This window comes from Oryctolagus cuniculus, chromosome 18, assembly GCF_964237555.1.
Source record: "Oryctolagus cuniculus chromosome 18, mOryCun1.1, whole genome shotgun sequence".
NCBI classification, from domain to species: domain Eukaryota; kingdom Metazoa; phylum Chordata; class Mammalia; order Lagomorpha; family Leporidae; genus Oryctolagus; species Oryctolagus cuniculus.
The window spans coordinates 66112431-66137898 of NC_091449.1; the positions used below are offsets into that span (position 1 = coordinate 66112431).

The following is a 25468-nucleotide window of genomic DNA, read 5'->3' on the forward strand; positions in this document are numbered from 1 at the left end:
GCATGGGCACGGGGAGGGGAAAGGCAGGATCCGGGGTCTGGTGACACAGTGTGTTCACGCTGCAGAAATCCATCTACCAACACACTAAGACTTTTTAAATATTTATTTATTTATTTGAAAGGCAGAGCAACAGAGTACGATGGAGAGGGCTGCTCTCTGCTGGTTCACTCCCCAAACAGCCCCGCAGCCAGGCCTGGGCCAGGCCGAAGTCAGGAGCCAGGAGCTTCATCCTGGTCTCCCACATGGGTGCAGGGGCCCACGCCCTGGGCCTTCCCCCACTGCCTTCCCAGGCGCATTAACAGGGAGCTGGACCAGAAGTGGAGCAGCCGGGACTCAAACTAGCGTCCAACAGGGGATGCCGGTGTTGCCACAGTGCCGGTCCCTACCCTATGCTTCCGATTTGCACACACATTTTGGCCTGGGTGTTACAGTTCCGTAATTTACAATGAAAGGATGACAGACTTGTGACATTAAAACCGCCCGAAGGTCTGGATTCCTGTGAAAAATCAGCGGCTCTGGAAACCCGAGTCCCGGCTCCTGCGGGGTCGGAGCTGCCCAGCCTCCCGCTCACAGCCGCCTGACCCTGCCTCCTCACGGGGCTGTGAACACGGCCACGCTTGGCCACGCATGGCCACGCAGCTGGAGAAGACAGGAGAAGATGGCAGTAGACGGGCAGGGGCAGATGGGGCGGGGACACCAGGGGCTTGGACGCCCCTCCCCCGCGTCAGCATCACCCGACTGACGGCGGGTTGTACCACCAGCACCCCTATGCCTCCCACGCTCCTCAGGGGGCTCCCAGAACCCAGACACTCGTCACACTCAGCAGGCGGCCGGATTCCAAGTCGTCTGGGCAGGTGCCCGGGGCCTTCCCCCTGGCACAAGGTTCTTGCTTGCTACCTGGCAGGCCGAGGGGCTCACACTGCCCAGGAACCCGAGGCCTTGGGACAGAAACAGCAGAGAGGGGCCAGGGATCAGGTTGGCAGGGGGAGGGGCAGGTGGACTGCGGGCTGTGTAGCCTTGGACCTCACTGGCCCACTCTGGGCCTACCGGGAAGTGAGGGGTGGTCCTAGCGGGACGCTTCTGGTGGTACCGTGGTCCCAGAGGAAGGCCATCCTCAGCCACGCTCCTCCTGGCACCCACAGGCAGCGTTGAGCCCCCAGGCAAAGGGAGAAAGGGCAAGGGGCAAGCCCATCTGCCCCGAGTCCCACTCGCCCTGCCTCGGGGGCTCCTCCTCACCCAAGTCACAGCCACTGAGTGTCGTCATCGCAGCCGTCCCTGTCACCTGACAGTGTCGGGCCCACGTGGGGCTTGTGTAGTGTGGGCTCATTCAGAACTGGGAATCTCCTACCCGCACGGGATGAGCTGGCAAAGTGAAGCCACGCTCCTGCACAGTGGAGTCCGCCAAGCTCGCTGGTGACCCGCCCTACACCTGCCCTACACCTGCCACTGTCCCCGGGGGCACCAGCTGTCCTAAGATGCAGACCCTTCAGCCTTCAAACCGCAGTCCTGAGCAAAGCTGGGCCCACCCCGCCCCTGGCCCGATGGCCCATTTGGTCCCATCTGGCTCCAGAGTTAAGGCCTGGGCTATTAATTGTTAACCCTGTGTTAAATATACGCTAGCCCCTTCCCCCATCTCTCTTTCCCCAGTGCAGCCCTGCCCCCTCCCTGCACCCCAGCACCTGCAGCCTGCGCCCGTCTGTGCGGCCGGCCTCCTGCAGTGTGTGCGTGGCCTCGCTGCTCCCGTGCCGGCCCGGCACCCCGTCCCTCACTCAAGGACCCCGAGCCAGGCTTCCCACTAGCAGGTCTTTCCAGGGGCAGATTCTTTCAATCTTGTGTGTGTGTGTGTTTTTTTTTTTTTTTTTTTTTAATTCACATATTGGTAAGCCCTGCAAGGAAGGCACAGGCCAGGGTGCAGGCCCAGGGTGCTGGCCCGGGGGTGCTGGCATCCCTGCCTGCCTCAAAGTCACACTTGATCAAGAAGCCTCCTCCGAAGGTGTGGACCCCGCCCCCGGGCAAGCACTGCGACCCCTGACCTCCAGAGAAGGGCACACGGTCCCTTCTCCAAAGGAGGGTCCTGGCCTCGCAGAGAAGCCCCTGGAGCCACACACGCTGTTCCTCAGTGTGCGTCTTGAAGTTGACCCACGGAGGCTGTTCCCGCGGCCAGCGTCCCCCAAGCCGGAACACCCATGCCATCAGGTGTGACGGGCCCTGGGGCTCACTGGTCAGCAGCAGACCATGGACCTGGAACGGTCCTCTGTGGCCGTGTGACCCTGGGCCTCAGTTTCCTCACAGTGGAGCATCACAGGGCGGCTGCAAGGGTTACGGGAGCCAACAGGTGCGCTCCCCAGCGTGGGGCTGCGAGGGGCGGGCACAGGCGGCTCTGGGAGCCAATCTGCGCCTCCGAGTGCGGTGAGTGCCACGGCAGCCAGCGATTCTCAAAGTGGGGCCCTCGGACCACCCGTGCGGAGTACTCACAAAGGCGATTCGGGGGCCCCGCCACACCTCCTGTCAGAGGGCTGACCAGCCGTGCACTGCGGTCATCACACAGCGGCTCCAGCAGCCGCCTTCCCTCCCGGCCCCACCGCAGTCTGTCCCTGTGGGAACCACGACCTGGTCTCAGGGCAGCGGGAGCCGGGAGGGGGGAGGGACCGCCCCAGGACCACGCACCCCCAGCCCTGGAACCTTCTCTGTGGGTGAGCAGGTGGGGCTGGGTGTTCTCAGAAGCCGGGGGTGACGCGGGTGTGCTGGGACCAGACAGGCGGCGTTCCTCCTGCCAGTCCTAGCGGGGCCCGTGTGGCCATCAGCAGGAGCCTGGCTCCATGCGCAGCAGATGGGCCTTTGGATGCCCCACAGAGAAAGCAGCCAAGGTGACCCCGGGGTGAAATGGGAAACCAGAGCCCAGGTGAGGCTTGGAGCGCAGACGGGGGATCCCCACGTGCACGGCTGCTGGAGTCAGCTTCTCAGAGACTCAAATCACGGGCCGGCCAGCCTGTCCTGTCCTCAGGACGGACTCCCCGAGTCCCCCAGGCACGGGGTGCTCACTGTTAGGGGCCCCGGCATCCGACACCAGTTCCTCCTATGGGAAGTCAGGGGGGCTCGTTAAAGACTGCCCCACCACCAGCATTTCCAACAAAAACAGCACCGGGACAGGCATTTGGCTGGTGGTTAAGACACCAGCGGGACACTTGCACCCCGCGTCCCAGGGCTGGGGTCCAGCTCCCGACACCACAGTCCTGTTGACGTCAGCAGCTGACGGCTCATGTGGCCGCGTCCCTGCCGCCCAGGTGGAGACCCGGCCCGAGTTCCTGGCTCCCGACTGGCCTGGCTGAGCCCTGGCCGCTGTGGGTGTTTGCAGAGTGAACCAGCACATGGGGGCCGTGTCTCTCTCAATTACGTTTAGGAAAACAACAGAAACAAAGCCGACCGGCCAGTGACTCAGAAGAAGCTCCTGGCTCCTGGCTCCGGATCAGCCCAGCTCTGGCCACTGCGGTCATCTGGGGAGTAAACCAGCAGATGGAAGACTTCTGTGTGTGTGTGCCTCTGTGTGTGTGCGCCTCTGTGTGTGTGTCTCTGTGTGTATCTGTGTGTCTCTGTGTGTGTGTCTGTGTGTGTGTGTCTCTGTGTCTGTATGTGTGTCTGCGTGTGTGTCTCTGTGTGTGTGTGTCTGTGTATCTGTGTGTGTCTCTGTGTGTGTCTCTGTGTGTGTCTCTGTGTGTGTGTCTCTGTGTGCGTGTGTCTCTGTGTGCGTGTGTCTCTGTGTGCGTGTGTGTGTCTGTGTGTGTGTGTGTGTGTGTCTTCCGGCGCCGGTGCTGTGGGGCAGCAGCAGGTGAAACCATCAGGTGTGACACCAGTGCCCCACGCGGGCACCCATTCCAGTCCAGGCTGCTTCGCTTCCCCTCCAGCTCCCTGCGCACGCGCCTGGGAGAAGGGCAGATGACGGTACACGTACTCGGGCCCCTGCCACCCACGTGGGAGACCTGGATGGAATGCCAAGCTCCTGGCTTCGGCTCGGGGCGCCCCAGCCATTGTATCCATGTTGGGGGGTGAACCAACAGATGGAAGATCTCCATCTGTCACTCAGCCTTTCAGAAAAACCCATCTTCACAAGAGACGGGCCGCCTGCTGTCTGTGCCCAAGCTGAGAGCCCGAGGGAAGGAAAGGTGAGCCCCAGGCAGGGCCGCCGTCAGCGGAGGCCTGTGAGAACACACTGCACTTCCTCCGTCCACGGGCGCCCCTGCACTCCCCCCGCGCCCTGGTCCCCTCCCGGCAGCTGGTGGCCCCAGCTGCTCCCAGAAGCCCGGCTTTCTCACTCGCTCTCTCCTCCCTCCCCCATCCCCAGGGCCATCGCCACCCAAATAGCAGGGCTGGGGCAGCCAGGCCTCCCACGACCTCTGCACCCACAGAGACAATCACAGGCCGAGGGCGTCTCCAAGGCGCTCGGGGTGGGGGCCTCGCCATGCACAGAGGGGGACAGCCAGGCTCACTCAGACCTCCGCCGTGCCATGGAAACCGGCACAGGGGCCGAGGCAGCTGAGGACAATGTTCCAGCATGAGTGAGGCCTGGCAGCAACGCGTGGGCCTGGAGGGTGGGTCTGCCTTGGGCTTGTCAGGCTCCAGCACCCTGGAGCCCAGTGGCCTCTGTCCCTCTTGCTATGCTGAGCAGAGGGGGGCCAGCATGGGGCCACAGCCCCCCACCCTGGGTCCCCACTGCCTCGGCTCCTGCTCACCGGCCAGTGAGGTGCTTTCTACATGGGACGCCCGCCACTTTACAGACAGAGCCACGTCAGAATCCTCTGTTGAAAACCAGGAGGACCGGGACCTGGGAAAGCGGCTCCTGCCACTCCTCCCCTCACGTGCAGGGCCCTGGAGGGCTGGGGCAGCCCAAGCCCACGGCACAGGAGGGCCTGGGACAGGGAGGGGCACTCTGAGGGCTCCACCCAGAGACAGGACGGGGGTGGACAGAGGCGGGGAACAGGAGCCGTTGAGGCTGCGCTCCCCCCGGGGGACAGCCGGTGCTGCCTGCCAAGCGCAGGTGACATCGGTTGTCTGTACCTGCACCTGTACCTGCACGGGCACAGAGCAGCAGGGTGGGTGCCGGGGGAGGGAGTGGCCGCCCGGCCCGCTCGAGGCTTCAGGAGATGGGAGCCCCGGGGGCCAACGCGGGCTGTGGACACTGCAGCTGTGCAGAACCCCACCCTCTCGATGGCTGAAACAGACAAAATGGTAACTTTAAGCTTTTGTCTATTTTCATGTTACTGAAATGGCAGAGAGACAGAGGTCTGCATCCGCTGACCCACTCCCCGGATGCCTGCAAGAGCAAGGTATGGGCCCGGCCCAGGCTCCAACTGCTCTCCCACGAGGGTGGCAGGAACCCAAGTCCTTGAGCCGTCGCCTGCTGCCCCTGGGATGCCCGTGAGCAGGGAGCCGGACCACAGCCCGTGAGCAGGGAGCCAGACCACAGGCAGAGCAGCCAGGACTCAAGCCAGGGGCTCCGCCGGGGGCTGCGGGCTCCCCAGCCTGCTGCGCCACAACGCCCACCCCTGCCGTGGTCACTCTTCAAAGGACAAACAGCACCCAACGGTGGGCGGGGCAGGGGACCAAGCAGAGCGCGCCTCAGCCCGCGGCTTCCAGCATTCCGGAACCCAGATCGGCCACTCAAACGGCCAGTCCAACAATGACACTGGGACCCACCGCACCAAACCGGGAGCAGAACATGCGTGCCAGGGATACAAAGCAGCAGTGGCCACCACACCAAGTGGCAAGCGCTGGGGACACTCACCGCTGCTCTGGCGGGCTGTCGCTGCCTACCAGACCCCACAGCGTGACAATCACAGCCTACACACCTCCCTGCACCCACCGTCCCACCACGCACCCGGGAGTCCCGGCCTGCAGCTCCCACGTCCGGGCAGGCTCTGCCAGGCCTGCACCCGGGGCTCACCATGCATGTGTCACGGCAGCTCTCCCGCTCCATGCGCTCATCCACACAATGCCGTTCCTTGCTTGTCTGCCGACTGTCCCCGGGAGCACCCCAGCCCCTTCCTGGTGCCCTCCCGCTGCAGTCAGACCTCTCACGCCTGCGATCCACCTGCTAGGAGGAAGCCCTCTCCTGAGACGCCAGCCAGAACCACCGAGGGAGCCCCCATCACAGTGCAGGCCCCTCCGGCACCCACCGAGAGGCCGTGGCGAGGGGGGCCCTGGGGGTCAGCAGGGAGGCCTGCCCTCAGCAGGCCCCTCAAGGGGGGACTGATGAAATGAACCGCCATCCCGCCAGCATCTCCAACACAGGCTGAGCGCCCTTAGCCTGAGAATTCCGAACCGTGTCAGCGTGCCCGCGGCGCCACACCTGACCCCGTGGACGGTCACGGCCCAAACACAAGCTTTCCAGAAGTTTGTGCCAATCAACCTCCAGGCCCTGTGTGGCACAAGAGTGAATTTCATGGCCAGAAGGTGTCGGGGCCACTTCTGTGTCACAGTGGAGAAGTCGCCGCCTGGGTGCCAGCATGCCACGTGAGCTCAAGTCCCGGCTGTCCCACTGCTGATCCAGCTCCCTGCTAATGGCCTGGGAAAGCAGTGGATGATGGCTGAAGTGCTTGGGCCCCTGCACCCACGTGGGAGACCCAGAATGAGCTCCTGGCTCCTGGCTTCAGCCTAGCCCAGCCTTGGCCATTGAAGCCATTTGGGGAGTGAACCAGCAGATGGAAGACCTCTCTCTGCCTCTGCCTCTCCTTCTCTGTAACTCAGTAACTCTTTCAAATAAATAAATAAATCTAAACAAAAAAAAAAACAAAAAAAACAAGAAAACACACATACACACAAAGTGCCATGGCCAAATATTCCAAGGACTGAAAGAAGTCTAGAGCCAAAAACCTCTCTAATCCCACCCAGTTTGGGGTTTTCAGCAACAAGAGAGAAGTCTACATGAACTCCACGCCCCGTGCGTTGAGCGGAGGGGCACACTGCCATTCCCTATCTGTTCCTGCACAGAATCTTCCTCTCACACGTGTACGTACACACAACCTCACGCATGAACTTTCTTTCTCTGCGTACCTGTGTAGTGTGTGTGCAAGCACAAAGCAAGGAAAGTTCTGGAAGAACAGACGCATCTAGAGATGGGCGCATCCCGAGGAGTACAGCTGGGGGAGGGGAGTGGCCGGGTATTATGGCAGCGATGCTGGCTATGGACTGAGTTTACATCTTTATTTCCTTCAAAGACAGAAACAGAGCCCTCCACCTGCTGCTTCAGGCTCCAAACGCCTGCAACAGCGGGGGCTGGGCCAGGCTGAAGCCGGGAGCCCTGAGCTCGGGGTGGCAGGGACCCGATTACAAGAGCCATCACCCGCTGCCTCCAGGTGTGCACTGGGACTCAAAAGCAACCACTCTGGGAGCAACCCGTGGCAGACCGGTCGTTTCCAGTGTGACGACGTTTCTGGGTGATGCTAGGACTCACCGAGTCCCGGGCCCACAGCTCATTCTCCAGGACAGCCCAACACCCCGACCCGGGCAGCCACAGCGAGGAGCGTGCTGTCTGCGTGGGAGGCCAGCGGCCCCACTGAGGTGCGGGGCCAGGCAGGCACACAGGGGCAGCAGCAGGTTCAGGCAGCCAGGTAGCCGGGCTCGGGGTGGGAGTGGAGACGGCCGACCCACGTACGCCCAGGGTAGCGCCACTGTGGCGTACGAGTTATCACGAGCTGCAGGCAGCCGCAGACCCCAGGGAAGCTCCGCACACCTCCTGTTACTAACACCAGGACTCGAATTTAGAAATTGTCTACTCTCCCCTTTGTCCCCAGAGGGTGGTGAGCAATGGCTACACACAACCCCAGACCTCAGGAGGCCCCGGGGCGTCTCTGCAGCGGGCTCCACCTGCTAGCCCCGATTCTGCATCCCCAGCGTTCGTCTCCCACCGTCGGCCGCCCTACAAACTCCGCCTGGGCCCCTCTCAGCAGGTGCACAGCCTGGCCACCCTCTGTCAGCCACCTTTCCTCCCCTGCACGAACACTCCAGGGGGTCTGGGTGGGTGGGAGGAGCCAGTCTCCTGCCCCGCCCCCCCCCCACGTGCTGAACTGTTGCTCAGGTAGACACTTAACGAGGTCGTGCTCCGCGGCTGCCCTGCTCCTGCCTCGCAGGGCTGAGGGTGGGCCCCAGCGTGCCCCCAGCCCAGCTAGTTGACAGACAGCCTCCGCCCCCACCCACCTCGGGGGAAGGCAGCTAAGAGACGGGCCCAACCCAAGGGAGTTTGGGTTTGCGCTGAAATTCCCAGCATCCCCAGCACTAACAGGAGGGGGGAACAGACTCTGAGCACCAAGGGCACTGCCCAGGACCGGCCTGGCCTGGGAGAGGAGGCAGAAGGCAGCCACAAGGTCCAAGACCCAGGAGAGCCCCACGTGGCCGGCACTGTCTGGGCTTCTTGGGTGACCCATGGGGTCCTCCAGTGTGGTCCCAGGGGTCGAGTTTCCCTGCTTCACCCCCCAGCAGCCATGATTCACACTCTGAGTGCCACCGACAACCACAACCAACAACCATCCACCCGGGGTGGCCGCCACCAGCCAAGCCCATCGGCACAGGCAGTGAGCGCCACACCAGGGGGTGGCCTCACCAAGGGGCAGCCGTTGTTACAGGAACTGAGGCTCCCCGAGGTCACCCGGCAAGGCAAGGTCTGAGCTGGCACCGGGAGGCACGGATTCAGCCACCGCAGAACCTCGGCTGCCCCTGCTCACTTGCGGTGAGTGTGTGCGGAGGGAATCGTAGGGGGACCCTCTGTGGGCGGAGCCAAGGCTGCCTGCCCATCCCCACCCCCGCAACCACAGGCCAGCTGGAAGCTGCCCCAGGAGTGGGGACTGGGGCGGGGGCGGGGGCGGGGCCGCTTCTTGAGGATGCTCTGGGATGCTCCCCAGGTTGCCATAGCAACTCCCCATCTGGTGACTGACAGGCACTAAAGGGATCTGTTTCTCCAGACTGAACAGCATGGGCCCAGGGCCGGCGCTGTGGCACAGTGGGTAAAGCCGCCGCCCGTGGAGCCAGCATCTTGTATGGACACCGGTTCAAGACCCGGCGGCTGCACTTCCAATCCAGCTCCCTGCTAATGCATGTGGGGAAGCAGGGGAAGACGGCCCCAGGGCTTGGGCCCCTGTGCCCACGTCGGGCATCCGAGAGGGGGCTCCTGGCTCCTGTGTGGCCCAGTCCATTCACTGCGGCCACCTGGGCAGTGAACCAGCAGACGGAAGATCTGTCTCTCCGTCTCTCAATCTAACTCCTCCAAATAAGTAGAAAAAACAAAAAGTGTGGTCCAGGGGTGGTCAGCATGAAGCACACCGGGTAGACTCGGACCCCCTTCCACACGTGCACGGCCCAGTTCCGGCCCCTCGAAGCGGTGCAAGCCCCGCGCTGCTGGCCCTTCCAACTTGTCAGGAAAACGCAGGCGCTAGCTCTTCCCGTGAAGTCTCCGTGCTTCCTTGCGGGCAACCAATTCAGAATCTGGCCCGCGGGCCTGGGGCACGGTTGTTCACGCCCCGGGGGCTCCAGGTCCCCGTGTGCTGCTCAGAGCGGGGCGCTGGGGGCTGCGCCCGATCAGCCTGTCAGTCACCCGCCTGCAGACCCCAGGTCTACATACACCCGTGGAAGTCAGGGTCGCACCCCCAGAATCGCCGTGAGCTGTAGACAGGGACAGCGCACACGCTCCGTCCCTGAGACGCACAAACCGCGGTTCACAGGCCCCGAGCTGTGACCAGAGCGCCCCGCTGACCCACCTGCCTCACTCTGTTTCCTGCGCTGACTCCGACACCCCCGTCCCTGCATCACCCGGGGATGCCCAGCCTGCGCCCCGGCCCACGCCCTCCCACGCGGTCCTGCTTCTCGGGTGACCCCGATACGGCGACGCGCGGTAAATGGCGACCACGCTGCGAGGTGTGGGGACGAAGACGGGCGCGTCTGCGCATGGGCAGTGCGGACACGAGGCCTTACCGGAGCTTTGTGTCCACGGCTGAGCACTTGGCAGAGGAGGCCGCCGGGTCTTGTCGAAAGAGAAAAATTGAACTCACTCAAAAGAGCTCTTCCAAAAATAGAGCCACAGTTTCTTTCCCAGCAAAAAGGAGGAGAGTGGGCTGTGGTCCCAAGCCGCTGCCCCCCGGCCTGGGCTGGGAGCGGGTGTGGGCGCAGGCCGGACCCCGAGAACCCGGGGAACGCAGCCAGGCCCCGATGCCCGGGCAGCTCGGGGCCCGGGAGAAGCCGGCACCCCACTCATGCTGGCCTGTGGCCCGCAAGCCGTCGGGTCTGCCTTCCCCGGGCCGGGAGCGCCCAGGTGCAGGAGGTGGACGCGGGCCCGGGGCCTGCGGGGGCTCCTGGGGACACCCCAACTCCTAGCCACCCAGCCCGTCTACAGCCAGCAGCCTCGTGCTGCGCCCGCCCGTGTGCGTTGTAAGCTGCCGTTACCACCCCACCCCACCCCAGCAGAGCCAGGGAGGGGAAGCAGCACACAGCCCGAGAAGGCCAGGAGAGCGCTGCACTCCCCCCCACCCAACCCGTCCCAAGTCTTCCTCTGACAGCACTCATGGGATAGATTCACGGTCCACTCTAAATCCAGGATTAAATTCAATTACACCCGGCCTGCGCCGTGGCTCACTAGGCTAATCCTCCAACTTGCGGCACTGGCACACCGGGTTCTAGTCCCGGTCGGGGTGCCGGATTCTGTCCCGGTTGCCCCTTTTCCAGTCCAGCTCTCTGCTGTGACCCAGGAGTGCAGTGGAGGATGGCCCAAGTGCTTGGGCCCTGTACCCGCATGAGAGACCAGGAGAAGCACCTGGCTCCTGCCTTCGGATCAGCGCAGCGCGCCGGCCGTGTCAGCCATTGGAGGGTGAACCAACGGCAAAAAGGAAGACCTTTCTCTCTGTCTCTTTCTCTCACTATCCACTCTGCCTGTCAAAAAAAAATTCAATTACACCCAGGAAGACCCTTACTCCAAACAGCACAGGCAGGGCCACATTCAGCCCACTCCCCGGGGCACAGGGAACAATCTGGAAGACCCAGGACTGAGATGACACCGGTTTCTCTGCAGAGGGAGAGACAGGTCTTCAAACAAGAGAAGAGAGGATGGCGAGCCGGGGCATGGGAGGTGGGAAGTGACGGGAGGGCCGGGCAGGCCCCTGCTGCACCTGCCAGGCTGAACCTGACCCCGGGCGTGAGGCGCCCCTGCTCGCACTGCAGATTTGCAGGTGAAATTCCCCTCTCAGCTTAGGGTGGACGTTCTGGTGGGCGTGAGCTCAAAGGGCAACCTCTAACACGCGTCCCGAGGCTGTTTCTTGACTGAGGAGTCGGCGGTCTGTCTGGCTCGGGGGGGGGGCTCGGGCTTGCAGGTGCCACTCAGACAGAGGCAGGCAGGGCAGGAGGCCCTGCCTTTGACTCTTGGACCGCGCTGGAGTCTCCCACCATGCCCCACAGAGCCACCCCCCAAAGTTTGGGGGCAGAGTGGTGATAGCCTTCCCCTCTGGTCAGCCTGGAAGTTCTTGCAGAACGCCCCAGGCCACGGCCAAGGCCAGGTCTGCCCACTCACTGCCCACCCGCGGCTCATGTCGGCTTCCTTCCCCCTCGAGGTCGCCAGGAAGGGTCACGTTGCACCTGTTCCATGTGCCAGCTTCGTGCCTGGCCTCCAGCCACGTTCTTGAGGCTTTTCTCTGGGGTCATGGTTCCACGGCTGTGACCAAGGCAGCAGAATCACAGTCGGGCAACTGCCCTGACTGAATTTCACGCCCAGGGCTTCCTGGGAGGGGGCGCTGTCAGGGTCCCGTGTGTCCCAGAGGGCCCACCCAGAAGGTGGTACCACATGGCTCCCCTCCTCCGGGAGACGCATTCAGGGCTTTCCTTTGCTGTGGCCCAGGCTGGAGGGACAATGCTTTGTGGTCCTCACGCTGCCGTGGCCCCATGGCCATGTGGTTCTGCTACCCACCACTTGACCCTCTTTGGGCAGCAGCCCAATTGCTGCAATGTCACACTGCCCTCCCACAGCCTGGAAGGGCCGCCCACCAAGGGGCCTTGTCCTGGCCACGGGGCAGCCAAGCACCACGGCAAGGCCACTCAATCACTTCCTGCTGCGTGGAATGTTAAGAATTCACTCACTCACTCATTCCTGTGCGATTCCGGCAGCCTGGGCTAACAAACATGCTTGAACCGGGCAACCACATGGCTCCAGTCCCGGTCTGGCCACTTCCTGGGTGTGCACAGTGGCCCGTGGTCAGCGCAGGAGCCCCTCCTTGCCAGAGGATGGTGCAGCCCTGCCCCTCTGAACTTGGCCAGGGCTGGCTACTCAGCCTGGGTATCCCGGGGAGGCCGAGCGTCCGCCCCAATCCCACAGTCTGGACGCGTGGAGCTGGCATTTTCCTTTCGCTCTGTGCTGGCTCCCAGGCCAGCCCTGCTCCCCACACCCCTCCGACCCGGCAGGGGTCTAAGAGCCCCACCATTTGCTTTCTTCCAAGCCCCTCCCCTCCCCGGCCATCAGCTCTGGCAAAAATACACCCCAGAGGGAGGCGTGTCCTCAGCGCCACAGTGTGTGGCCAGGGGCCATGGTGTAGGCAAGCAGAGGCGGAAGGGTCTAGACTCTGTCTGTTTGCCACACGCCCCGCCCGAGCTGCTCACGGCCACGGCCCTTTCCTTGCATGGGGGCCGGGCCCCCTGGGGCCCCCCAGAGCCGGCCTGTAACACGGCACTCAGCACTCCCCAGGGCTGGCCTCCTTTCGTCCGCACAGTAAACGTACTGGGTGAGCAGGACCATCAGGGCCATTTCAGAGAGGAGGAGACCAAGGCTGGGGGAGGTGAAGGAGCTGGCCCAGGCCTCACACTGGAGCCAGTTCGGAGCTCCCGTTGCCTAACGAGGCCTCTCGGCTGACCTCCTCTGCTTCTTGTTTTCTGCCTCGTACACGGCTCTCAGAGGAACGGGGAGGGGGGAGGCTGGGAGGCCTGCCCGGCCTCAGGGCCCGGCCTCAGGAGAGCCCCACCGCCAGTGCGGCCCCTCACCAGAGCCCCTCGGGAGACCTGGCCAAGGCTGTGGAAGCAGACGCATCCCCCAGGACAGATGAGAAAGGCCCAGGGGACACCCAGGTGGCAGCTTGGGCTGTAGGCCCCGCCCCTGAGCAGGAGGGTGGGGGCAGGGCCTGGGGCCTTTTGAAAAGGCTGTGACTTTCTCAGCACCCCTCCCACAGAGCCAGGTCCCTGTGCCCTGCCCCTCCCGCCTAAGGGCTCCAAACCACTGCCCCCAACACGGTGCAGGGAAGATGGTGCCACAAGGCTGCTTTCAATAAACTTTTTTTTTTTTTTTTTTTTGACAGGCAGAGTGGACAGTGAGAGAGACAGAGAGAAAGGTCTTCCCTTGCCGTTGGTTCACCCTCCAATGGCCGCCGCGGCCGGCGCGCTGCGGCCGGCGCACCGCACTGATCCGATGGCAGGAGCCAGGAGCCAGGTGCCTTTCCTGGTCTCCCATGGGGTGCAGGGCCCAAGCACCTGGGCCATCCTCCACTGCACTCCCTGGCCACAGCAGAGGGCTGGCCTGGAAGAGGGGCAACCGGGACAGAATCCGGCGCCCCGACCGGGACTAGAACCCGGTGTGCCAGCTCCCACCCTCTGGTTCACTCCCCCAAATGCCTGCAAAGATGCCAGGAGCCAGGAACTCCATCCAGGTCTCCCACGCGGGTGGCAGGGAGACCTCGGCAGCCTCACGGGGTCTGCATTAGCTGGAGCTGGAGCCGGGAGTATCGGCCAGGCCTCAAGCTGGGGCCAAAATGCGACTCAGGTGTCTCAACCAGCGTCTTCCCCGCCAGGCCAACACCTGTTCTCCACGAGCCCTGAGACGTGCAGGCCAGGAAAAGCCTGCACCTGCCTCCGGGTCAGGGAGCTGGCCTCTCTACCGGAAGCCCAGCAGCCCGGAGGCCCCGGGCTGGAGGGGTCTTGGGTGGGGCTCTGATCCACAGGTGGCAGCAGCTCCAGCCACAAGGGAGGCCAGTGTTCTGAGCATCCAGCCCAGCTGATCCGTCCACAACCTAATGAGAGGCCCCTGGGAAAGAGAAACCGCCCAGCTGAGCCCTTCCTGAAAGCCTGCCCACCAGATCAAAGGAAATTAAAACTGGCTGCTGCTCTACACACCGAACAGCTGTTGAATCATGGGTGATAAATGAATTCAGGCGTGTGTAGGCGAGGAGACTGAGGAGGCAGGCGCCACCTGGCCTAATCAGCCCAGGTCAGGGGCAGGAGCGGGTGTGGCGGCCCCAGGCAGTGTTACCTACCTGGCAGGAGGCACAGGGGACAAGGGCAAAACCCCTGTGCCTTGGAGGGCGTCAAGCACCACGCAGGCTCCCGCCAGGCCCCTCCCTTGGGAACCCCAGCGGAGGCCCAAGCTCTAGCCCCCTGGGATTCTCCTTCCCAGCCAGGGGTGAGAGAAGGCCCTGTACTCTTGCTCCTTCTCCTAACGTGAGGGTGGGGCGGGGTCAGCCGTTGTCCAGAAGGCCTAGCGGTGCCTAGGATCTACCAAGCCCAAGTTCTCTGCCACGGCCGAAAGCCCGAGTGCCATCAACCAAAAGACCCGGTTCAGTCGCCCCTGTTCTCTGCGTGCCAAAAGAGAAGTGCACGGCGCTCCCGGCCCCAGTGACGGCAGTGACCGGCCCTGTGGCTATGGAAATTGGTGCCCATTCAGCCAGCAAAGAGGTTCAAGGAGATTGCCTACTGTGCCAAAAACCACACAGCTGGGAACAGATGAGCAAGGAGGAGAGCCCAGGGGAGGCTGGGCCAGGTGGGGGCTGGAGGTGACCTTCAGCCACACACCTCCGGGCAGCGTGGCCGTGGCCTTGCCCACGCCGTGCTCCGAGGGTGGCTTCTGGCCCACTTCCGGCAGCCGCTGTCTGCGGCCGCCCTGGCCTGATTCCGAGCCCCCCAGGGGACTGGGGTGTGGCAAGTCCACGTTACTCAGCTTGGAAACAGTGTCACGGCCATGTTCGGGGAGATGCGTTCTCTTGCCTTTTCCTGAAAAGCCAGCGAGGAGGGTTGTGGGCCCTCGAGCATCTGACCTACGGGCACTGCCCCCTCTCAGGCCAGGGCTTCCCCAGGGTCCTGAGGGCCTGGGCTAAGTCCCCGAATCCCTGGGTGGCCACAGGTGAATTCTTCACTGTCAGCCTCGCACACTAGGGACGAAACAGCAGCTGTCTCTCAGCGCTGTGGCGTGGCAGCTTAAGCCACCACTGTGCCACCTGCATCCCACATCAGAGCACTGGTTCGAGGTCCGGGCCCCACTTCTGATCCAGCTCCCTGCTCGTGCGCCTGGGAACACAACACGTGGTAGCCCAAGTGCTTGGGCCCCTGCACCCACACTGGGAGACCCGAACGGAGCTCCTGGCTCAGATCTGGCTGTTGCAGAGTGGACCAGCAGGTGGAAGACCTCTACCTGTCACTGTCTTTCAAATGCAGAAGTAAATCTTAACAGAAACCAGCCACCGCGTAGGAACGTGCTCCACAAACACCCCTCTCACCCGAGCGTCTGTGTGCAGCAAGGGCAGAAACTTTGAAAGACAAATCGGGAAGTCAAACGTTTTTTGAAAAACGAAAACCATTTATTTCTGTAAACTGATTGAGAGCAGAGATGTTCTTCACAAGCCCAATACAGTCCAGACTTCTTCCCCAGAACGCGATGAGCAAGGAAAACAGGAAAAGAGCTCATGAGGAACCAATCTCACCTTTCTTCAGAAACAAGCAAAGCGATCCTTGGGAGTTCGGGGTGCAGACCCCGGATGAAAACCCCAGGTTTTCTGGCCACTTTAGGGGCCGGGGCTGCGCTGCACACCCAGCGAGGGGCCTGGCCTCTCCGCGTGCACACCTCCGACCTTCCAGAAACCACGGAAGCAGCTCCCAGCTCCACCGGGACTCCCACGCCTGACGTGGAGTCTGTCCTGCCAGCGGCCTGGGAGCCCCCCCAGTCAGACCTGGACCCCGACCCCTGTCCCTCTCGTGCCATCTGATTTCAGTGGAAGCAGCGAGGATGAGTGGCTTCAGCCCTGGTGACACAGCCACTGCCAGGCACGTTTTAAGGCAAATTTGCTCTATTGCTGTGGTCTGAGCAAGACCAAGCCTTCTCGCCACCGTGCACAGAGCCTAGGCAACTCGGGAGGGGACTCTGGGAGGGCTGAGCGCGACCGGCGGGACAAACGTGTGTGTGCGAAGGCTGCAGTCGGTGGGCACGGCCCGGCACAGGGACAACCAAGATGGCGGCCGTGGCCCAGGCCCCAGAAGCCACGGGAGGTGGGAAGGCGGGGCTCGGGCCACGTGGTGATTAAGAGAAATGCCAGGGAGAGGGGTCCCCAGAGAAGGCACCTGGCATCTGATGACAGCCATGACCCTGGCATCAAAGGGATGTTTCTTCAGAACAGAAGAGAGAGGGGGAAAGAAAAAGGTGACCAGAGAAAGATGTCGCATGAGCTCATGGGGCGGGCGGGGCATAGGGGTGCAGACACGGGGCAGCGGGCGCGGCCTCTCGCCGCTTCTCCTCTCCCTGGTGGGCTGCTGGGCTGGGAGCTGAGGCCGGCGGTGCCCTCGCCCGGGGAGTGGCAGCTGGCTTTGGCAAGGGGCGCGGCGGGGCTGGGGCTACTCGGCCTGGGCGTCGTAGTTGGCGCCGCCCGCCTTCTTCAGCTCGCTCCTGATGAACTCCTCCTCCAGCTCCTTCCGGTCGCTGATCACGAACTCTTTAGCAAAATTCTGCAAGAACAAGGAAAACACACAGACTCCCGTTAGGAGGGGCACGGGGTGCCCTGGGCGAGGAGTGGGCGCTCGGGCACCAATCAGTGACCAGAAACCCCGATGAGACGTGAGTGGGAGGGGCTGAGACCCAGAGGGGCCAGGGCCGGACCTGGGATCGATCCCGGCTCGGTGGCTCCCCGGCTGTGCTGTCCTGAGCAGGTCCCTTGTAAAGGCGGCGGAGCTCCCACCAGGGCTGGCCTCAGGTGTGTGGGGCTGGGAGGGGACAGGCCTGGGTGGCTCTCACAGGGTAGCAGGGGGACTCTTAGCTCTTCTTGGGGTACAGGTTGCACCCACGTAACCCATAGGTGTGGCCCACGAAGTGCTCATGGCAGGGATGAGGGAAGCAGGTGTCCTGGCTTCTCAGAAAACCCTGAGCCACGGAGACAAACGGCGGTGCGTCTCAGGAAGGCGGCAGACACACGGACAGGTGGACAGGCCAGGAGTCATCCCACCCAGAGCGGCCTGCAGGGAAGTGGCGGCACAGCCAGCGCGGGCAGTGAGCCCCTGCGGGCTCCGACCCAGAGAGCAGACGGCGTCCACAGAAGGCTTTCAGAGGCCCAGCGACACCACGCCCGGGGAAAACAAAACTGACGGCCGAGCAAACCCGTGTTCCCAGCAGCGGCCCTCACAGCAGCCCAGCGCGGACACAGCCACACCGGGGACCGCTGTCCAGCCAGCGTGGGCTCCAGGCCACAGCGCGGGGGAGCCTCGAAGCCAACGGCGGGCGGAGGAAGCAGCCACGAAAGGGTCCGATCCGAGCCCATTTCTGTGAAACCTCCAACAAAGGCAAAGCTACGGAGACAGGAAGTAGGTGTGCAGCTTCCAGGGGCTGGAGGGAGACGGGAACCGGAAACAACAGACTTTCTAAAAACGGATCGTGGCGAAGGGCGCACAGCTCTGCACACGTCCCCAAAGCCGCTGAACCTACGCTGAGGGCGAGTAAGCCCCCACGGAGCTGCGCGTTCTTCTAAATCCCGCGAAATGATCGGTAAGAAAACAAACGCTGAAGATGACACCCGCACGGAGGACAGGGTCACGAGGCGCGGCTGGGTCCCAGGCGGGCTTCTTCCAGGGGCCACGGGCTGCCGGGGACGAGCCGCCACGCTGCACCTTGAAACGTGGCTGGCCCCACGTGGAGGGAGCTCCGCCTCAATGGAAAACAAAAGCCTCTGTTCCACCAAGAGGGACCGGACCGGCAGAACATTCGAGCTCCAGTCTCTAAAGACAGACAGACGGTAAAACCTCTCAGGAGGCGATGAGGGAGGGAGAAGGGGCGGTGAACGTTTACCCAGCGGCTGCTGCGTGCCAGGCACGGCTCTCGCCGGTTCTCATCTAACCCTCCCTCCGCTTATCAGCAGAAACCCCATGGGCTGGGCTGGGGGAGACCCACCCCCAGCCACCAGGAGCTTTCTTTCCTCGGGTGCCTGACCAAGGCGGCGGGAGACCGCGAGCTGCACCTGGCGGGCAGAAAGGTGCCTGGAGAATGCACAGGTTTCTCAGCCCTGAGCGCCCGTGGCACACGGGTGGGCGGAGCGCAGCGAGGAGGAAGCCAGCGCTGCAGGCCGTCCCAGGTTAGCTCTGCTGCTGCTTCAGCGGGCAACAGGGGACGGCGACGCCCTTGACTGGCCCGTGTCACCCAGCTGTTACAAGACGCAGATTGAGAAACACGTTCGATAAGGTCCGAGAAATCTGCAGGGAATTATACCTGGAGCCGTGCACAGTCTGACTTAAAGCCACACGCACGTGAGAAAGCAAATCATAACCAGAAATGAGAAACGGAACGGGACAGTGGCGTCCAGCCAAGGCAGGGCACGACAATCAACATGAAGGACCTAAAAAGTCTTTTAAAAAACACTCCGGGTCGAACTGTTAAAAACTAAACAAAAGAAAAGCCCGGTTGCCAGCCCTGTAGCATAGCTGGTTTGTAAGTGGCATCCCGAGTCCCTGCCCCATCCAGATGGGCCTGCAAGCTGCAGCTGGTGCCGCGTGGCTGGAGCCCTGTGTCCACGGCCACGGCCGCCTCCCGCCTGCCCGCACCCTCACCTACAGCCTCGGCCAGGCCCTCACTGTTACTAGGCTCCCTAAGCCAGGGGCAGGTGGCAAGACCAGGAGCCTAGAGCGATCCTGACGCATGAGACTTCGAATGTTCTAACGCCCACGCTGTGCAAAGCCAAAGGCACGGGTGATGCTGACGTTAATCATATTTTCTCTAACACAACAGACACAAAACATGAAGCTGTAGAAGAGCCCTTGAAGCACGGCCATTCACCCCGTTTTGAGCCAGAGCCCAGCGAGAGACCCAGGGAGGGCGGGCGATGCACCCCGGGGCACACAGCACCTGCATGGCCAGGGCCCGTCCCTGTTCTCCCGACTCCGTGGTCACACCAGCCTGCCCCGCCCCCACACGACCCCCATCAGCGGCCCCAAGGCTGCCCAAGCAACCGACCACAGACTCCAAGGCATGACCACCACCTCTGACTCCAGAAAGCTCTCTGTGTGGCCAGTACACCGCGCCCCTCCGGAGGCTCCCAGACAGACCCCCCTTTCCGCCTCAGCAGCACTGTTCCGAGGAGAGGCCCCAGCTTGCACAGTCTGGCCCGGGGCAGCGTGGCCACCACCAGAGCGGCGTGGACGCAGGCAGCTGCCCGGGGCAGGGCAGTTTTGTCTCTGTGACTTCCAAGCATGCTCACGTGCACGCCCTAAAGATGCTAACAGCGGTGCCAGCGCCGTGGCACAGCGGGTAAAGCTGCCGCCTGCAGTGCCGGCATCGCATGTGGGCGCCGGTTCAAGTCCTGGCTGCTCCACTTCCCCTCCAGCTCTCTGCTGTGGCCTGGGAAAGCAGTGGAAGGTGACCCAAGTCCTTGGGCCCCTGCACCTGTGTGGGAGACGCAGAAGAAGCTCCTGGCTTCAGATTAGCCAGCTCCGGCCATTGTGGCCATCTGGGGAGTGAACCAGTGGATGGAGGACCTCTCTCTCTCTGTCTCTCTCTCTCTCTCCCCCCCTTCTCCCCTCTCTCTCTCTCTCCCTTCTCCTCTCTCTCTCTCTCTCCCCCTTCTCCTCTCTCTCTCTCTCTCCCCCTTCTCCTCTCTCTCTCTCTGCCTCTGCCTCTCCGTAACTCTGCCTTTCAAATAAATCAATACATCTTAAAAAAAAAAAAAAGTGCCTGCCAGTACGGTGCGATTTCCCCAGAAAGAGCAGGTGCCTGCAACAGGCCTGAGTCTCACAGGAAGGGAGCAAACGGTGAGCGGTCTGGCGGGCTCCAGGGCAGAGGCCCGTGCCACCCCCGCGGCCGAGGGGCCGGAGCCTGCTCACCGCGGAGGGGCAGAGGCCCGCGGCCGTTCGGCTAGGAAGAGGGCAGGCAGGCAGGCAGGCACGGCGCCCTGGAAGCCTGCGGATCTGGGTCACCGCGGAGCAGCGGCTGTTCCCACGCCTGGAATCCGGAGCCCTGCAGGCCGTGCCCCCACCCCCGCCTGGCGGCTACCCCCAGGCCACCCTGACCAGACACGGCGGACGCCGGCACCTCACCTTGGACACTGGCTTCATCCTGGCCGGGGCGGCCGCGGTGTGGGGACCACGGCCCCTTCTCCTCCTGCAGCGTCGCAAACCCAGCACAGCACTCCCTCCCCTCCCCGACCCCACCCCCGCCAGGTCCAGACTTAACTTCAGAATCCTCCTTAACCCAGAGCTGAAAAGCCAGAGCTTAATCCAGGCTGAGGCCTTCAACTTCTGCCCGCCCACACCGTGCCTGGAATCCCCACACACCCAGGATTCAGAGTTTTCCCCAAAGAAAGAATTCAACAGACTTTTTGATGACGACACATAAACATGGTTATAAACAGGACGGCTCCATTTTCCAACGGAAGGTGGATAGCACCTGTGCTGAATATGTCACACACCAGGTATTTACTATATAGTCTCGCTTAACGGTCACAAACCCATGAGCTGCATATGATCGTGCCCATTTCTCAGATGACAGAACTGAGGCTCAGGAAGGTGAAGGAGCCGGTCAAAGTCCCGTGGTTGACTCCCAGCCAAGGCTGCCACCAGGAGAAGGAAAAGGCATGCATGCACACATAACACATATGTGCACACACAACACGCACATGCACACACAACACGCACATGCACACACAGCAACATGCACAGACATGCATGCACACACAGCACACACGCACACATACAAGCACACGCTATACACGCACAAACACATACATACACACACAACACACATGCACACACAGCAACATGCACACATACATACATACACCCACAACACGTATGTGTACACACAGCACACATGCACAGACACATGGATGCACACACAATATACATGCACAGACACATGCATGCACACACAGCACACATACAAGCACACACTATACATGCACAAACACATACAAGCACACATGCACACACACAATACACATGCACACACAGCACACATGCACACACAATATACATGCACACACAATATACATGCACACACAGCACACACGCACACATACAAGCGCACACTATACATGCACAAACACATACACGCACACATGCATACACACACAATATACATGCACACACAGCACATACATGCACACACAATATACATACACACATACAAGCACACGCTATACATGCACAAACACATACAAGCACACATACATGCACACACAATATATATGCACACACAACACACACACACAGCACAAGCTACACCTCATGAACTACCTCTGCTCACAGAATGGCAGCTGCCACCAAAATTCCGAAACTGCGGGTGAGTGTGAGCTGGCTGTGGAAGGCAGTGGCTGTCTCCCTGGGAAAGGCCAAGGGGACACAGGCAGGGGCACGGGTCCAGGAAGGGCCCATGTGCGCCTGTGTGAGGGGGACGCTGCCCCCATCACGTGGGTGCTGCACCTTGAACGCCCCGGGCAACCACGGCAGGGACGATGGGGCCCAGGAGGCGGAAGCCGGGGCCACCAGCGCCTGGAGGACCGCAGTGTGCAGCAGCACCGGGAGGCGAGGGCAGGCAGCTGGAGAGGGCGGCGGGCTCAGGGCTGAGCGGGCAGCGCGGGGACCCCAGACCCCCACACGGGGACCACACCCCAGACGCCCGCGTGGGGACCACACCCCAGACCCCCGCGTGGGGACCACACCCCAGACCCCCACACAGGACCACACCCCAGACCTCCACACAGGACCGCACCGCAGACCCCCATGTGGGGACCACACCACAGACCCCCACACGGGGACCACACCCCAGACCCCCACGTGGGGACCACACCCCAGACCCCCACGTGGGACCAACCCGACCCCCCCGTGGGGACACCCCAGACACCCGCGTGGGGACCACACACCAGACCTCCACGTGGGGACCACACCCCAGACCCCCGCGTGGGGGCCACACCCCAGACCCCCACACAGGACCACACCCCAGACCCCCACACAGGGACCACACCCCAGACCCCCGCGTGGGGACCACACCCCAGACCCCCACACAGGGACCACACCCCAGACCCCCGCGTGGGGACCACACCCCAGACCCCCACATGGGACCAACCCGACCCCCCCGTGGGGACCACACCCCAGACCCCCGCGTGGGGACCACACCCCAGACCTCCACGTGGGGGCCACACCCCAGACGTGCGCGTGGGGACCACACCCCAGACACCCACACAGGACCACACCCCAGACCGCCATGTGGGGACCACACCGCAGACCCCCACGTGGGGACCACACCCCAGACGCCCGCATGGGGACCACACCCCAGACCCCCACGTGGGGACCACAACCCAGACCCCCACACAGGGACCACACCCCAGACCCCCACACAGGGACCACACCCCAGGCCCCCGCGCGTGGACCACACCCCAGACATGCATGTGGGGGCCACACCCCAGACCTCCACGTGGGGACCACACCCCAGACCCCCACACAGGGACCACACCCCAGACCCCCACACAGGGACCACACCCCAGACCCCCGCGTGGGGACCACACCCCAGACCCCCACACAGGACCACACCCCAGACCCCCGCGCGGGGACCAACCCCAGACATGCATGTGGGGGCCACACCCCAGACCCCCACACAGGGACCACACCCCAGACCCCCGCGTGGGGACCACACCCCAGACATGCATGTGGGGGCCACACCCCAGATGCCCACTGGGAGACCCGCACGTTGTTTTGCCACGGCAGGCATGGCCGCAGAGCCGAGGTCAGCCACTGCTTGGGGACCTGGGCAGGCGCCAGGCTGGGCCCCACGTGCAGCTCCGTGAAGGGCAGCTCGGCTGCTGCCTGTGTGCACCCGGGCACTTACTACAGCGGCCGCACTCACACCCAGGGCCCAGGCGCCCCTCCGACCCAGCAGCAGGCCGCCCCCACCACACCCCACCCAACCTGAAAAGGCCCCGCCTTTCCAGGGGTCTCTGCCCCGCCCCCACCACACCCCACCCCTCCTGACAAGGCCCCGCCTTTCCAGGGGTCTCTGCCCCGCCCCCACCACACCCCACCCCTCCTGACAAGGCCCCACCTTTCCAGGGGTCTCTGCCCCGCCCCCAGCACACCCCACCCAACCTGAAAAGGCCCCGCCTTTCCAGGGGTCTCTGCCCCGCCCCCACCACACCCCACCCCTCCTGACAAGGCCCCGCCTTTCCAGGGGTCTCTGCCCCGCCCCCACCCCACCCCACCCCTCCTAACAAGGCCCCGCCTTTCCAGGGGTCTCTGCCCCGCCCCCACCACACCCCACCCCTCCTGACAAGGCCCCGCCTTTCCAGGGGTCTCTGCCCCAGACACATGGCGCCCGGCAGCTCCGGCTTTGCCCATCAGGAAGCTCGTGCGGGGAGCATGAGGACAAGGCCCGTCCACGAACCACAGCTCAGAGGCCTAGACACCCGGCAGGGCAGCCCCCTCTGGGGGCCACAGAGCCTCTGCAGCCTCCCCTGGAGTCAAGGCCGTGGCCATGCCGGGGGGGGGGCAGCCGTCAATCTGTAAATCTCACTACGGGGAGGCCCCAAGCAGGGGTCTCACTGTCCCCCCCACACACACACACACCCCCAGACACAAGAACAGAAGCCCTGGGAAAGTCCAACCCAGTCCCCAGGCCTGCCCGGGCCTCCAGGGCCTCAGCCCTACACAGTTCCTGAGCAGCCCCGTGAACAGTGCAGGGCCCAGCTTTCACTTCGGAAGCAGAGATTGGGGGGGGGGGGGGGAGAGGGAGGGGGAGGGAGGGAGAGGGAGGAGGAGGGAGAGGGAGGGAGGGGGAGGGAGAGGGAGGGAGAGGGAGAGAGGGGGAGGAAGGGGGAGGGAGGGGGAGGGAGGGAGAGGGAGGAGGAGGGAGAGGGAGGGAGAGGGAGGGAGAGAGATCTTTCATCTGTTGGTTCACTCCTCCCATGCCCAGAACGGGCAGGGCTGGCCCAGGTCAGAGCAGGAGCCAGGAGCTCCCTCCGGGTCTCCCCGAGGGTGGCAGGAACCCAGTCCTTGAGCCATCATCACTGCCTCCCAGGGTCCACACTGGCAAGAAGCCGGAACCAGGAACCAAACCAGGATGCGGGCGTCTGAGCCGCCACAGCCAACGCCTGGGCCCTCGTTCCTCCGTTCCTGTAGCGCGTGTTCCAGCCAGTCCACGGGACCCCTGGCCGCTGGGAGTGCAATGTCCTAAGGCAGCCGTGGCTCCTGCCCTCAGAAAGATCGCTCTCTAGTTGGGCACTTGATTCTGATTCCTGGAATTCGGACCATAATAGAAACAGATACAGAAGCAAGTAGCTCTGATAAAGCCTCAAGGTTTTGAAGGACGGATAGGAGTCCCCCGGGTATCAAAACGGAGAAGCCCTTTGCACACGCACTGTTTCTTTAATCCTTGTGAGAACTGGCGTTCTCTCCTTCACACGGAGTCTGGACGCGAAATCCCTTCCAGGGCCCCGAACTGTGGGTTGACGCGCGAGCACACGGCGTGGAGCTCACCCCGGTTCTTCTGTCGGACACAGCGCACTTTCTTAACAGTCAGCACAGGCGACAACGCTCAGTCCGCAGTTGGAAAGATGTTTCGGGGGATGTGCTGGCCCCGGGCGGAGACGCCTGCATCCTACACGGGGCGCCCAGGTCTGAGCGCAGCTCCGCCTCCGTCCCCGCTTCCTTCTAACGCACGTCCAGGGAGGCAGCCGGAGACGGCCGAGCACCTGGGACTCCGCCACTCGCGTGCGCGCCTGCATTCACCCCTGGCTCCTGGCGTCAGCCGGGCCCAGCCCCTGCCAACGTGGGCATTTGGGGAGAGAAGCTGGGATAGGTTTTGCTCTGTCTCTCTGCATTTCAAATAAAATGAAATAAAGTTTCTAAGCAATGTTCCATCGTCAAGACAGAACGGGCAAGTTTAAAAGTGCACGCACCGTGTGTAACACGCAGCTGCGAAAGCAGTTTCCGGTCCCATGTGGCCTCAGGGCAGTGCTGGGGGCTGTGGGCAGTGCTTGGGCAATGACCGAGCCGGGCCCCGGCTTGGCCCCCTTTTCCCAGCACTGGGGCCCTGGGTGATTCCTCAGCTTCCTCAGGTCTCAGCTGTCCAGGTACAAAATGCGGACAGTGCTGCCCTTGGCCTTGTGAAGAGTCAGTGATTTCACACTGCAGTCAGTAACGGAGCGACGGCCCTGGCACACCCAACAGGCCCTCAGAGGGAGGGCTGGGGGGCGGGGCCCAGACTTCAAGCCGCACCTGCTCCTGCTGCCCA

General features: G+C 63.0%; 1 protein-coding gene across 1 annotated transcript in view; it reads right to left on the bottom strand.

Annotated features, from left to right (window-relative positions):
• Positions 1 to 15556: 15556 nt before the first annotated feature.
• The window catches only part of COTL1 (coactosin like F-actin binding protein 1), a 34455-nt gene continuing 24543 nt past the window's right edge, over positions 15557 to 25468 (bottom strand). The window contains exon 4 of the mRNA XM_002723254.5: positions 15557 to 16716. Within this exon, the coding sequence (XP_002723300.1) occupies positions 16606 to 16716 (111 nt within the window). The 3' untranslated portion in view covers positions 15557 to 16605. The remainder of the gene's footprint in view (positions 16717 to 25468) is intronic.